Source organism: Podarcis erhardii (genome assembly GCF_964252035.2).
Source record: "Podarcis erhardii genome assembly, chromosome: 1".
Classification (NCBI taxonomy): domain Eukaryota; kingdom Metazoa; phylum Chordata; class Lepidosauria; order Squamata; family Lacertidae; genus Podarcis; species Podarcis erhardii.
The window spans coordinates 39,132,725-39,148,272 of NC_138497.1; the positions used below are offsets into that span (position 1 = coordinate 39,132,725).

At 40.9% G+C, this 15,548-nt stretch overlaps 1 protein-coding gene across 1 annotated transcript in view; it reads left to right on the plus strand.

Moving 5' to 3' along the window:
• The window catches only part of STXBP6 (syntaxin binding protein 6), a 99,105-nt gene extending 91,257 nt beyond the window's left edge, over positions 1-7,848 (plus strand). The window contains exon 6 of the mRNA XM_081866471.1: positions 3,310-7,848. Within this exon, the coding sequence (XP_081722597.1) occupies positions 3,310-3,333 (24 nt within the window). The 3' untranslated portion in view covers positions 3,334-7,848. The remainder of the gene's footprint in view (positions 1-3,309) is intronic.
• Positions 7,849-15,548: the final 7,700 nt, after the last annotated feature.

Below are 15,548 nucleotides of genomic sequence, written 5' to 3' on the forward strand. Positions count from 1 at the left end.
GCCATGACAGCCAACAGTTTTCATCTGACAAGCTTCTCACTGCTAGCACATACAAAGCAACCTCATAAATAACAAACTTATCTTTATCAACCATCTAATTTTGAAATCACCTGTTTGACCTTCTAAAAAATTCTGGAATGAATAGAAGGATCTGCTCCTATGAAGGGCAATAAAGAACATAGTACACAGTATCTCCGTCTGACCTCATCCACTTACACAAAAATGGTCTTTTGTTGGCCTTTTAAAGAATGTACTGGTTAAATATTCTGTTGGCATGGTTTGAAAAGCTGAGCAGAGTAACACATATCTAACAAGGGGAAAAAAGTCCCACAGATTGCAAGCAAAGTGTTGCATCAAACTATGCAGCAAGACCTGACAAAAAGGATATGAGGATTTGCATTTTCCATCTCCCATTTTGCTTTGTGATACAGTCAGGACCAGGAGAGGAATGTTTCCACCAGCAGTGCAAAATACATCCTTTGGATTGCATTGTAGCATTTTCCCTATTATACATTTACACTTAAGTCTTGTGCTGCCCTTGGTATTACTGTGGCTATTCCTTACATCTCCCATCATAAAAAGGAGCTTATATTTCTAACTGTGCCGACAAATACTCTTACTTTTTACCCGTAGAAGATGGGTGCTCACTTCACTGCATGTTTTTATGTTTAAGTTAATTTTGAACTGCTCCCATTGCCCCCAGACACCACGTCTGTGAAGGCTGAAAGCCTTCTCTTAAAGTGGCTATCTTGGTCTTTGAATCTTTATCAGTCTGGCTATCACTCGGCAACTTCCACTAACAAGGACTATCTGGACTATACATACATGCTTCTGTAAATGGAGTTGGAAGCAAATATAGACCATCCCTGACTACCCCAACAGCTTGTCTTCCCAGACTTTTGTTGCACTGCATCCATTCAGCCCAAGCACCTCCTGTCCTTGGGGCAAATCTCTTTTCAAACAAGCCTGATCTGTTAACCTTGCCTGTGATCTAGACTAGCAACCTCTGTCTTTCCTCACATAATTGGCTTCTTTGCTAAGCCTTCTGCTTTCCCTTAAACGCACTTCATAATGTTCTCAAGACTTGGTATCTCCTGTATTCACAGCCTTTCTCTCACACTCCTCTATTATTATATGCTACAAGGACTGACCATCACCTTTTAGTTTCATAATAAATATGGAATTGTAGGACGTGTGTGTGATGCAACATTCAAGAACTCTAGACAACCTGGAATATGACTCTTCTTCCTTTTCTTTAAAAAGATATATATGAATATTTCAAGCATCGTATCACACCCCTAGAAACTACAGGAAAATCTTGAAACTTATTCCTTTAATCCTCATTTATTTATCCTGCATTTATGTTTTTCTGCAACATTCGGAACTGAATACTAATGAGCAATACTGAATTCCTGTGTTGCTTTCTCCCACTTTGTAGTGAAACAAACTAATTAATCTGGTTTGTGTTTACTTTTAAACTCTTTGAAGTGACTTCACAGAGTCATTGTTGCAAAGTCAATTATTTATACAAGTGGCTGGTTTATGTGCTTTGTTCCCAATACTAATCTGTGCCGTGCCTGAAATGTAAAATAATCCTGCACTGGCAAAAATCCTAATGATGACGTCTATTAATGTAAAGAAAGAAAGAAAGAAAGAAAGAAAGAAAGAAAGAAAGAAAGAAAGAAAGAAGATTTAAGTAAATATCTGTGTGCCTTTCAGCATCTTCATTTTTAAGGAACATTTTAGAATCAAGTCAAGGATCTCACTTAAAAGATGTAGCACAATGCTGTGACATTTCGTCAGCTCCTGATATCACTATTAAAATGTTGTCATTAGATGGCTGAGGTGGTGTCCAGGAAGTGACTACATGTCAAGTTAATTTCAGTATTAAGTGGTAAGATGTGGGGAGAGATGCTTGCTAGCACATCACATGAAAAGGCTTTTCTGTGTGTATCCCAAAATAACCAGATATAAGTGCCAGTATGAGAGCTGATATTGAAAGATGCAGCTGTGTTCTTGTTACCTACTTTAAAATGTCTTGAGTATTTGGTGGGGGGGGGGGAATCATTTATTGAAACCCAAGAGATTTGTTGCCAGTCACTGTTGCCAACAATAAACTAGATGGACTGGTGCTCTGTTAGCTTCCTATGACACAGGTTTGTTCAGTATTCATAAGGATAACTCAAGAGGTCTGCACTGGTTACCAATTTGCTACTGGGCCAAGTTCAAGGTATTACTATCAGCATATAAAGCCCTTAACAACTTGGGACCAGCCTTACCTGACATGCATCCACTCGACCGCTTCAGTCGGTGGAATTGGCACTATTACAGGTGCCATATAAGACCTGTACCTAATTTGTAAGAACTTGATTGTTTTGTGTGGCAGAGCCTACACTTTGGAACTCCCTGTCTACTGAGATTGAGCAGGTGAATTCACTGACCTCTTTTTTGGCATCTGCTAAAAACATTTTCTTTAGACAAGCCTACCCAGATGCTTTGAAAGTTAAGGTGATTTTAATCTGATTTAGTCCCAACCGACTCCAGCTACAAAAGGTGAGGCTGCTGAACAGATTCTTGGGCTGGGGTACTGGTTAGGGTTTTTCATTGGGGGAGGGTTTTGGCTGATTTTTATTTTTTTGTCAACTTAAGGTGTTCATATTTAAGAACACCCCCCTAGCTTATGCAAACTATATGCTCTATATAGAGGATCATAATCAAGAGTCTCTGTGTGTTTCCACCTCCCTTGTAGATGGGTCTTAGTTCCTTACATTTTTGTATAAATCAAGCCGCACTTTGTTGTGACATCAGGTCCCCTGAACAGTGGTTTGAGCTATCCCTCCAAACTAAGATTGTAAACCATGGTTTGATTCTGCTTTGGAGGGATCACTCAAGCTACCGTTAGTTCTGTATTTGCAATGATGAGGGGAAGGGTTTAATATGCTTATATTTCCTTTCAAAGCTTTCTTTAGAAGTTAGATAATCTCATTAACATTGCATGTGATATTTGTAATTTACTCTAAATAAAGTAATTTTAAGGTATTTCTTTTTATCTTGGTTGGGTTTCAGCATCTTCACCTTGAAGTGAGCGAAAACAGCTAAGTATCTTCCTTCTGTATTGATTATATGGTCTGTGAATGCAGCAAGCAATATAAACTCAACAGGAGAAAGTTTTATTGGGATTTGCAGCCAATATATACATGCTTCCTTTTTGTCTGCAGCACAGGAACTAAGCCTAGTTCATAAATGTCCAGCCATAATTGTAAATAAGTCTTAATGCATCTCTCACTCTCTCACACATTTTCCCTCCAGCTTGCCATGAAGCACAAGTGCTGAAAATGCCTACTGTAAAGATCTTTCCAAGAGGAACTGAAAAGCTAGATTCATCATTTTTTTACTGGAGATACAACCACATGTCTGCTTTTTTCTACAGTTCATTGAAGCCCAGTTATTCCAGTTACTATGTAGGAAATAAGTTGTATTCCTATCTTTTTGTATTGCTAAGCCATTCTGCACTTTTACCATATATATTTTTTATTATTTAAAATAAAAGATGGTGTTAACCTGGAAATTGGACCAAAGGACATACTGAACTGCATTGATCTTCAACATCACACTTTTCCCAGTATTAAGAAAGAAGAAATAAAACTGCCTACGGGGAAGATTACCAAATGAAAATAAAATCCAAGGAATTTGGTTTACAATGATCTCTTTGAACAATTTTTAGAGCTACATAGTTTATGCCTTCGATCACTGAGCAAAACGAAATGAATTATTTGCTATGAAAAAGCAGCCTTCTCATTTCTGCCAGTATTAATACTCATATTTTGCATGTGCCATCACCAGCACCACAGTGCAAATCTGGATTCGAGAGGTCAACTTGTGGTCAACACTACATTTTCAAAATAACTTCTTCTTTTTTACTCTTCTGATTTATTCTTTGGACTGTATAATACCACCGAGAATTCACACTTGAGATGTTAAGGCTAAGGAAACTGATGATTAAATTTCTAAATGTCTCTGCATTTAGTCTGGAATTTAGCAGTCAAATTATAAAATAGAATTTTCCCTTTGTAAATGAGATTTTTTAAAAAGAGAGAGAGAACATTCCGAATCCACATTATACAGGAATCATTCCAGCATTTTAATGTGTCCACGAACACTTACTACACTTGCTGAAGCTGCAGTTCTGCTTAATGTTAAGCATGCGTCAATTTTAGTGCTTTGAGTAACTTTGGTACATTTATTCCCAACACTGCAGCCTCGCCATCCTTGGCTAGGAGAAGCTAAGGTTGAACTGCCCTTGCCTTGAGTGGTTCCCAAGGAGACTCATAATTTTTGAGTAACTAAAATTAACCTTGCATTTTGTAGAATACTCACTTGCACACATACAAATTTTGTTGGTTTTGAAGCTTTTGCCGTTAGACCTAACAACATGCACAAAAGCCTCTTGGTTGAGCTGTGCATGGAGTTCTTGGCTCTAGAGCTCAGCATCCAGTACTTAGGGTTTGCTCAGTTAGCTTGCAACACTTGCTCTATAAGCACATCCATTGCACATGAAGTCAGTTCTGTCTGCTTTGTCAGCATCAGTACCAGACCATTCTTACCTAACTTCCCTTCAAGAGATGATTGAGTCGTATGGATCCAACCACACCCTTTCCTCTGATAGCACTGAATATTTGCTAGGCATAGGAAGATAAGTGCGCAGAAAATGTGAGGGTCTTTCCATGACTCTCCAGAACAACCCCGCCTCCTCCATAAGTTACAGCAAATGTTTCAGGATTTCTGATATATTTTGCATTTTCTTCTCTGATTTTCCTCCCTGCTTTGAATTTTTAGATCCAAAGTGATATGTGAGCAGAATTTCATGTTATTTCACTGCTATCACATTATTGATGCTGATTGGAACACACCTAATAGTTTTCAAATAAGGCAGCCCAAGAGATGAGAAAAAAGGTTTGTAGATATAGGAGAGCGAAATTTCTGCATTTTTATTTTTGTTTGCACAGACACCAGCAAAACAAAACAAGCAGCTTTTAATGCAGATGAACCTTTAAATCAACACAGAGATAACATTCATTTAATTAGACTTAACTGCCCATTAGATTTGTTTGAAATTGTAAGAGAAAAGTGGCTTTGTGGACCCCGCACCCCTTAGGAGTTACAAGCCTGCCAGTTAGACATGTTCCAAATCAGAATAAGGTGGTTAAATGTAATGCCATCACTGTTCGTCCAAGGTGCATTTTGAACCCTTGGCTCCACCTGACGCACCTACTGCTCAGGAATTAAATGGGCCAGCGAAATATCCAGTAGAACTTTGCCCTTTTGAATTAGACTAAAGTATACAGCATTTTCCAAAGCAATTTTGTTACCAGTTTTTCATTACTGTTTTTAATAGGCTTGGGCGAGGCAGGGGTGTCAGGATTAAAATAATAATAATAAGTAATGAGAAATACAAGCTAAAATACAGCTGCAATGTCAGTTTTGCTGAAGTTAGTGGATGAAACTGGAGATCGTCACAAAGGCAGCCTGTGGCACCCTTCACACACAGCAATGTGGGTACCACCTTTCTGTAATGCTGCCCCATGCAATGGGCTATGTGTGAATAGTGCAGCTATGTAGGCAGGACTCATCGTAGGGATCTTTCCCACATACCACCGAGTGCCCCGGACAAGTAGTCACATCATTCATAGGCAGTTCCAGCTCTCTAAACTGCATCATGCAAAGCCAGCACCAATATGTGGCCATAGCTGAAAAGGACTTCAGTTGCAGATTAGATTAATTTACAATGAACATGAATGAAGTGTTAGGTAACACAGTGTGAATGAGGATACTACTTGCAGTTGGCCATATCTGATCGGAGGACTACTGCTAAATTCCAGATTTTCCATTGCTTGTACTGTGAACCATTATTCTGTATGTTATATTTATTTTGCACATTTTTTGCATTTCAGCTCAATGATACTTTTGGCTTCTTGTCAAATTTTCAAACTGCCAAGCAACCCCTGGTGATTTTATCACTTTGATGTATCAAAAATTAGATCTTAATTTGTACTTTTGCTATTGAGTAAAGTTAAATTTCATGGTGCCTTTTTTTTTTTTTTTTTTTTTTTTGAGAACTAGAAGCAAATGTGCTGACATCTAATACTGAAGGTAATAAACATTATAGTGTTAAAAACGTCCTCCTGAGAATAGTGGTAGTATACGATTCTAGTATTAGATATTTGAGTACACAAAGTATACCGTAATTCAGGTTAATGTTTCATATTCAAGAATGTATTTGTAAAAAGTAACAAGAACCATAGTTTCTTTATCAACTTTTTAAAAGGTCTGCGAAGAATAAAAACCATGTGTTACTGAACTTCAAACTGTTATATCAGTGAGATCAGTCTTAACAGCCTATTTTTGTGGCTAGCAAAATGTGCATTAATGTGAAAATGTTAACAGAACTTGCTCACTAAATAAGTGATCTTAAGTTTGTTGTGCTTTAACATGCCAAAATTGTAAATTCTTGTTGATATGATATTCTTTCTCAAAAGTCCTAGGGATATAGGGAAAAAGACACCACACCATTCTGCAATAAATGGGTTCTTTTCTAATCCTGGTTTTTGTCATTCAATAAAATATGCTGTTCTCCTAGATTATTTGGTGAGAGAAGGCATGGCTGTAAATTTAGCCTTGTAGAAGGATTTTTGTTATTATTCCATACCTCCTCTTTTGCTCTTAATCCTTTTAGGTGACACTTAAGGGCGCTTCCAGTAGACCTGCATTTTGAGCATTCATCCTGATTTATTTGCAGGCAGATTCGACTTGGTTAGCTGTTTTACTGAGCATTTGCTTTTGTTTATAAGGAGGCTAGATGATGTAGCATCCCACACTTTCTGCTACTTTTTCCTTTTTGCTAAAAAAAAGAAGAAAATTATCTTTTGGGAAGCAGGTTTGATGTGCAATATCTCTAAATCAACTTTAATTGCGCAACTGGAATTTGCTGGTATGTGGACGACTATCACCCCAAAATAGTGACTGTCTCAAGGTGCCCAAAGTCTTAAAAGCTCTGTGGGAAGCACATTTTGAACTGGGAGCTCAGCGGCGCCTCCCTCCACCCCTCGGCCACACCAGCAAGGGCTTATTTACACAACTACTTTATGGTGGTTACTGGAACACTTAGCCATGTTCTCCCCCCACCCCTTATTTCCTTCTTTTGTTGCTGGCAGAAGTGCCTAATAAAATACTGCATACTAGAGATCCATAAGGAATCAGCCATTCAAAATAAAGATTTCATGGCGCATACTTGTTGTATATATGCCTTAACTAAATGATTTACACAAAGTTGGCCACTGATTTTCATATGTATTCCAGAAAGATAAGATTGCCTGCAAAGAATGTGACACTTGTTTTGTGGCCTGAAATGTGTGCAGAAGCTGATCTCTGAAGACCGTCATCTTTTGCATCACATCATTCAGAATTGTTTTGGCTTCTTGTCACACCTGTACTGTAAATATTCACATTACTAAAAGGTATATTTACCAATGTGCTACATGCACATTACGAAGTGCTACTGGACCGATCCATCCTCTTGAAGAATAAAAAGCACCATGGCTCTAAATGGTTACGGTGCTCAACTACATTGCTGAATGTTGTGAATGCAAGTTGCAGTTTGTCCCTTCAATAAATAGCGACTTCTCTCTTCGTCAGGGCATAGGAATGTCTAGGCCCTTGGAATGAGATGTTGGCCTTGTACAAAACTATAATCTGGCAAAATAGAATTCATTGTATGTATTGTTCTGTGTGTGATTCACATAACTGTAAAATGACAATTTTGTTTTCATAATAAAAGTTTTAATAAGTATATGAACATGACTTTCTGCTTTTATATTTTGGGACGCCCCAGCTATTACAAAAGTATTGTGAAAATGCTGGCTTTTGCTGTATGCCTAGGAATAGAGGGTAGAATCCAGCTGATGTTTGTCTGCCGGAAAGCAGCCATCAGCTGAATGGAGAAATGGGAGCAGTTTTTGGCTATTCCTCTCCCACATCCTCCACCCTACCGCTTCTCAAAATCTCTAGAGAATTGGGGGACCCTCTTGAACAGATTTTGGGTGCATGGGGAGCTCGGGCCAGGGGAGGAATTGCTGGAAATGGCCACAGTGGTGGGAAACTTCTGGAGGTGGAGAAGGTTTGGGCGCTGCTTCCAGGCTTCCCACAGGCATCCAGTTGGCTGTTGTGAGAACAGCATGCTGGACTGGATGAGCCATTGGCCCAAACAAGCAGGTTTTTATGTAGGTGCACAGGTAACCAGACCTGAGCAGGCAGGTAGTGCTAGATTCATAGGAACGTAAGTTCTACAGCAGCAGCAGCTCGTAACTCTTCCACTGGCTTCGTACAAACTTTTCCCAGGCTTTCTTGCTCTTGTGCCTTGCAGACCTGGAAAAGCAGCTTCAAGGCCACCTTTCACCATGGAATGTGAAGGAGGATGGGCTTCACTGATTGCCCATTAGCATTCATTGTGACCGAGCCCACCCCAAAGCTCAAAGGAAGGCTTTTGGAGAATAGGCCAGCAGCGGGGCTCCTAAGGTATTTATTACGAAGCACTTTAAATGCTGCATTTCCATTCCATTCGCTTCTGTTTCTCCTTTTTGAATAACTGCCTGCAGCGAGCAGTTGTCAGCATTACCTCTTCTATTCACAGGTAATCACTTGGTTCAGAGTGGTTCTGGCCACCTGCTAGAATGGAGGCTGCATTTAAAAGAACCCCCTGTACCTGCTCATTTGCAAGGGTTGATTTTAATGGCTGTTATCAGAGTATCTCATTCTGAGGAAAAGGAGCAATGAAACGGCCAGCACTTTTTATTAGACTGAAATATATGTATCGAGGGGAACAGCTCCACGCACAGAAACACTCTATTTTTAGCATTGCTGCAAACTTCCATGATAGAAACTCAATGGGCAGAGAGGCAGAGACTATTCAATATTGCTGTGCTTTTGTGGTCTCTAGAGATACACAGAGCAAGCTTGCTTTTTGCTGACTCCCAACCATATCGTTGGCTGCTTTGTGATCTTGCTTGCTAATTCAGACACCTATTGATCGTGGGCCATATGGCAAGATGGAAGGGGACCAATGAAACTGATCCTGAACTAATTGAATACTGTTGTGTCTTATAAATATCTATCAGGTGTGTGTGCTGTACGTGTTTCTTCACCGTCTAGATGTGAGCTGCTTTTAATTGGATTGCAGAAAGAGCCCCTCAAGCTGCTCTGAGGAACGTACAGAGCTGAGTGTGCTAAGAAACTAACTCTCCTGTGCTTGGTCTTCTTTCTCCCTAAGGTGGTGATCTATGGTGCGCTATGTTGAGCATTTTTCTTGCTATTGTTGCCTTGTTCCAGAGAGATGATTTGGGTTCTAGTCAGTAATACAGTCCTAACTAGAAAAGAGAAGCATAAGTACAGTAACACTAGACCCAGGATGGTTGTGTCGATGTATAAAATAGGTGCTAAAGTTAGCTTGCTAAGGGTGCAATCCTAACAGCTGCTTCCCAGCATGGTTTTACAAAGCAGTGTGCCTCCCTGTGCATCTTCAGTCCTGCTTAGCATGTTGGTTGAAGTGAACTGGAGGGAGGAAGATTGCTGTTCCAGCCTAGAGCTGGTGCAAATATTTGACCCAAGTCAAATTTACATCAGCAGTCATAAATTTGACACACACAGGACATCAGTGTTAATCTCATGATTCCTGCCCTTGCCTCTCCCCCCCCCCCAAATGGGGCACCTTTGGGATTTTTTAGAAGACATTGTACTTCAAAAAAATCCATTGTGTTAAAAAATGTGTTTCCTAGTAGTACGGGATTAAAAATAGCATTGCATGCAACCCACTAACCTTATTTTAAGCAACTTTAAGCAAGGCTGTTTCAGTCACTACCTTCTGTTGGTGAGGAGTATTGTGTACATTGAACACTGCACCTGTCAAATAATGGCAGTTACTGAAGGATCGATCCAGCCATTGTCTAGAAGTGTGTGTTTCTTTGTGGACATCCAACTGCTGTCAGCTGTAATGGTGAAAAAGAAGGCAGTCAATTTTTATGGTTGCAGCCAGTCCCCACCCACAAATCCAAGAAGTGTCTCGGAAGAGGGCTTTCTGAGGAACACAAAATGGAGGCCATTCCAGTTCTTGCCCCCAGAAACGATTTTACCTCACTTACAGTATATCACAGAAACAAAGTTGCCAACTTTTTAGTAGGTGGAATTAGTTCATCCCTTGTTTCATAGAGTGGGCTAAGAATGCCCTTTAGACATGTGGCACATACTCAGTATGGCTTATACAGGGATTGGCTTGTGGTTCTCTTTGACAACCAATGTTTTCTCTTTTAGTCCAGGTGTGGAGGAGCTTTGGCCTTCCAGATATTGCTTAACTACAGCTCCCATTAGCCCCAGCAAGTGTGGCCAATAACCAAAGATGACAGGGTTAAAAAATTGTCCAGTAGCACCTTAGAGACCAACTAAGTTTGTTCTGAGTATAAGCTTTCATGTGGACACGAAAGCTTATACCCAAAACAAACTTAGTCGGCCTCTAAGGTGCTACTGGACAATTTTTTAATTTTTTTATTTATTTTGACTGCATCAGACCAACACGGCCTACCTACCTGAATCTACAAAGATGACAGGAATTGTAGTTCAGCAACACAAAGAGAGCCAAAGGTATTCCACACCTGCTGTTGCCCATCACATGTGAAATCTACAAAGCTGGGCCCTATGCAAAGCAAATGTATTTCCAGTTTCTGTCAACCAGAAGATATTTTGCACTATTCCTGCAGTTTTCATGGGTCTGTTCTTACGAACATAGCTAAGCTTTTAGGGCTCTTCTATCTTTAGCTCTTGCAAAATTCGTGACAATGAATTGTACAAGCTAATTGTGCATGAAAAATGCTTCCTCTTAACATTAGGTTCAGTAACTGTTCACTTTATCCAACATTTCCTTGTTCCTGTGTGTATTAAGGAAGTATCAATAGCAACTCCAGTCTTTTCTCCACATTATTAATCATTTGGGCCAGATTCAACAAAACAGTTGAGCTAGTGGGAGCCAGTAAAATGCGTCCCGCCAGGGCAACTACCACCTCCCCCTGCACCCCCCCCAATTGGCTAGCGGGGTGCCTTTAAGAACTCCCAAAATGGTATATGTATGAAATAATTTTGTCTGGTGTGAGAGATTTATCAAAAAGCATGTGGCAAATTCCCCCCTCCATGCTTTGAATTTTTGTACCCCTTTTCTAAACATTGTGTTACTCCCAAGTATTTACATTTCATCTTCCCCAAATAGCTTGCGATTATTCTCACATTTCTATTGTACTGCTAAATTTGAGAATTAAAGACACAGGGAGGAATTCAATGTCACACTCCTATTATTGTTCCATCGGCAAAAGCATCATGTCCCAGAGGGTCCCCCAACTCCAGGTATAGGGTGGTATACAAATTTAATTAATTCAACAACAACTCTTGGGAGCAGCTTTTTGGGTAAGGGAGGTCTTTGTGGGCAGAGGGGATCAGCAAAAAAAAGGGTCTCCCATTTGTGCAAGTGGAAACACACTTCATTAAGACAGAGTCACCGTTGAATTCCTCCTAAGAACATGATTGGTCCATTTGGTCGGTCTGTCTGTCTGGTGAAATGAACACTCCCAACTACTGCCTGGATGAGCTGCCTCTAGCCATCACTGTTGGCATCCAACTCCCATCATTCCTGAACATTGGCCATGCTGATGGAAGCTGATGGGAATTGGAGTCCAACAACATTATGAGGGTCACAGGTTCCCCATCACCGTTTGACAGGGTTTTAGTACCAAATATTTCCACTGAACATCAACCAATACAAGATTAATGGTTTGGGATCCCTGGGTTCTTTTTTTTCCTAGCACGATCTGGGTCTGGGAACGGTGAGCATCTACACCCTTGAGGGGGCAAATTACTTTCCCCCGCTGCATTCCATAACATTTTCATTCCAAAGGACGCAGCAACCTTTCCTGTGACACTGTTGCATAGCAAAGCAGAACATAATAAATACGCCGTCTGCAGCCTTGCGTGCAGATCTGATTTGTTTCCCACATGCCATCCCTCAGCCTCTGAGACGAGCTGCAAACAGGTCTGTTAAAAGCCGCAGCACTCTCAACCCTCTTGACAGCTACTATTCTTCACTGAGGCTGTGAACAATTGTGGAGCTGTCGGTGTCTGACTGAAATAATAGCTGTACATACAGGATCATTTGTAAGACAGATGGCTCAGGCAGGTACAATTTATCTGCCAACGGCACCTTCATCACTCCAAGCCCTTCCCTGCAGGAGGAAAGTGTTGCAGAAATATTCAACCTCACTAATTACCACGTAGCATTAGCAAGGATTCATCAACGTTCCATCTTCCTAGGTTAGGCATCTGCAGAGTCCATAAATGCTGGATGAGGAGGAGGGATGGACAGACAGCTACAGCTGGGAACATGTTTGGTTTTACTTTTGCATGTCAAATTAATTCCTCTCTTTGAGCTTTTTGTTGTCCCTTCTTGACAAGGCAGTGCAATTGGCTGAGATGGTTTAAAGCTTCTCCCGGTGTCCAGACTCTTGTCCTTCCAAGATGCCCAACCCTCTGAGCCCTTCATGTTTCACAGTGTGGGTGGGATCCTGATTACCAGGCATGCAAAATTTGCTGTTGACGGATGCTTCTAGGAATAAAATGTCATTCTCTAGAGGATGATCTAAAGAGCATCTTTTTTTAGCCCATTCAGCTTTGTAGAGATGTTCTTTTCAATGACCCATAGTTAAGCCAATAGTTTCTTTTCTCAGACATATTGGGTGGTATTCCATTTTACGCAAGAGTAAAGGTAAAGGGACCCCGACCATTAGGTCCAGTCGTGACCGACTCTGGGGTTGCGACGCTCATCTCGCTTTATTGGCCGAGGGAGCCGGCGTACAGCTTCCAGGTCATGTGGTCAGCATGACTAAGCCACTTCTGGCAAACCAGAGCAGCGCATGGAAACACTATTTACCTTCCCGCCGGAGCAGTACCTAATTATCTACTTGCACTTTGACGTGCTTTCAAACTGCTAGGTTGGCAGGAGCAGGGACCGAGCAACGGGAGCCCACCCCATCGCGGGGATTCGAACCGCCGACCTTCTGATCGGCAAGTCCTAACCCACAGAGCCACCCGTGTCCCTACGCAAGAGTAGGCCCATTGAAATTAATGAATATGTCTTAAGTTACATCCAATCATTTTAATGGGTCAACTGTGAGAAAAATGTAGCTCAATACCACCCATTGTGTATAGGGGCAAAAGTTTGCATAAGAACAAAATAAGTGAAAGATATTCTCATTTTCCAAAGTGGAGAAAAGGCTAAAGCCCCCTCCCCCTCAAACATCTATGATAGAGTTTCTCAAACCTGGGTCCCAACTGTTTTGGACTGCAAATCCCATCATCCCTAGCTAGCAGGACCATTGTTCAGGGATGAGGGAGTTGTTCAGGGATGATGCATGTCATCTAAGCAAATGCACTCCCTAACACCCACCACATATTGCCATGATAACATGAAGTCTGGCAGAACTGAAGGGTACTTTCATCCCTCCTGCTCCTACCACTTCGGCCTCCCCCCACCCCACCCAAACATACCTGAGGCAATTCCCTCCCACCTATCCAGGTTCACTTCTGGTTTTATAATCCAGTGGAGACAGGGGGCTTTCAAACTGACCTGGTAAGCGTTCTCCCATACAGCCACACCCAGCTACTCTCCTATGGGTGTTGTATGGAGGAACATGGTTGGACCTGTGGCAACATTAGAGATGGAGGTGGCTGCAGGTATAACCCCAAACAGGCCTTAAGCAAGTGAAGGGGTGGAGGTGGGAGTTCGCCCCTCTCTGAGAGGGAAGAGGTGGGAATGCCTCCTATCTTCGAGGTGTACAGTCTTTCTAAGTGTTGTTATTAACCTTTAAAAGAAAGCAGTTGTGCCCCGTATGTCCAGTCCCTCAACACACTCCTTACACTTCTTAGAAGGTCTTCAGAGCAGTGCAATGCAATAATGATGTTAAATTGCTAGGGTGCCTCTCCGTCAAGGGAGGCAAGCCAGCCTTAATGCTCAGTTCAACAAACTCATCCAAACTCTTGAGGAATGTAGTAGTCTTACAAGATTTTTTATTTTTTTACTCCAGTGAGCTCCACTTATCTGAGAATATACTTCCATATTGATCTGTTTTCCATGGAGCCTTCCCATGTCTTTCCAATGCCCCCCTCCCACCCTGAAATAAGCTCCTTGTGTGCTGTTAAGCCTTTCATCAGGCACTAACCTGCTTAAGTAATGTAAAGTTCATGTTTTCCAAGAGACACAGAGTGAGGATTTTCCTGGATATAATTTTTAATGCCATCAAAACAGATCCTAAGCCTTCTTAATTAGCTTTAAGCTTTTAAACATGTCATGAGTGCCTGCTCTCACCAGCTTTTCTCGTCCTGTGCCATAGAAACACAATTTGGTCTTACTCAGATAGTCAGAGTACGCCAAACGTTTGTATCCTCTGGAGATGTCTGTCAGCAAGCATGGTCACAAGATGAGAATCAGTGCACCTCACTGAAACTGTATTATCTCAAATCCTTTACAGAAGGAAAACCTAACAAAGAAATCAAGTGGCTGAAAAGATGTTAATGTTTATCTCTAGAAACAAAATGTTCCCGCTTGGATAAATGGAAATTTCAACATCAACCAGATGACTTCCATTTTTTAAATCTAATATACCTACAGTTGATAAACGACCACCCACTAAGGCTTTATAGGTTTATCCACAATGTTTAAAAGAACAAAAGGTTACATTTACAATTGTGGAAGAAGAATAAATAAAGCTAATTTGAAAGTCAGAAAAATCTTCTACATTTGTATTGGACTGTTGAGGAAATGAGTTTATTCCTCAGACTGGAATAAAACGTTAACTAAGTCAGGTTCTTCATCTGACTTAGTTAAAGATCCTGACATGGAGAAGATTGAGAAGGCAGTCCACTGTGCAAGACTATTTCCCTTCTAAAAAAAAAAACTTGAGAGAGAACTTAAGGCAAAGCAATTTCCCTTCCAATGGTTCTCTCTCTCTCTCCCCATTGCTTCCAGAATATATCTAAACAATTCCTCTCTTCACTTTTTAAGATGCTCTCCTGAGCAAATGCCTGCCCTTTAAGCTATTTTATTGACACCAAGAGACTAACTGGCTCTTGTTTCTGGTTATGGCTACTTTGATTTCAGCTCCCTCCTGCAGTTTAGGAGCCAAAAAAATTAATGATCTGCTGACTAATTGCCTGGCCTCCTGAGAGTCACTTGCTCTAAAATGGCTCTAACAAACCATCTGTTCGCCAGCAAAACACTCTATTAGGGACACAATAAGTTCATAAGCCAATAAATCTGAAAGGGATTTTTCCTCCTACCAACATTTTGTTGGGTAACATAACAAAACAAAACAAAAATAGTAGACATACTTTTGTTGTTTCTGCACTGCTGGCTTAAATTGGTTTGACCGCTGTTTGGCTCCCAGTACATTTCCAAGCACAATTCA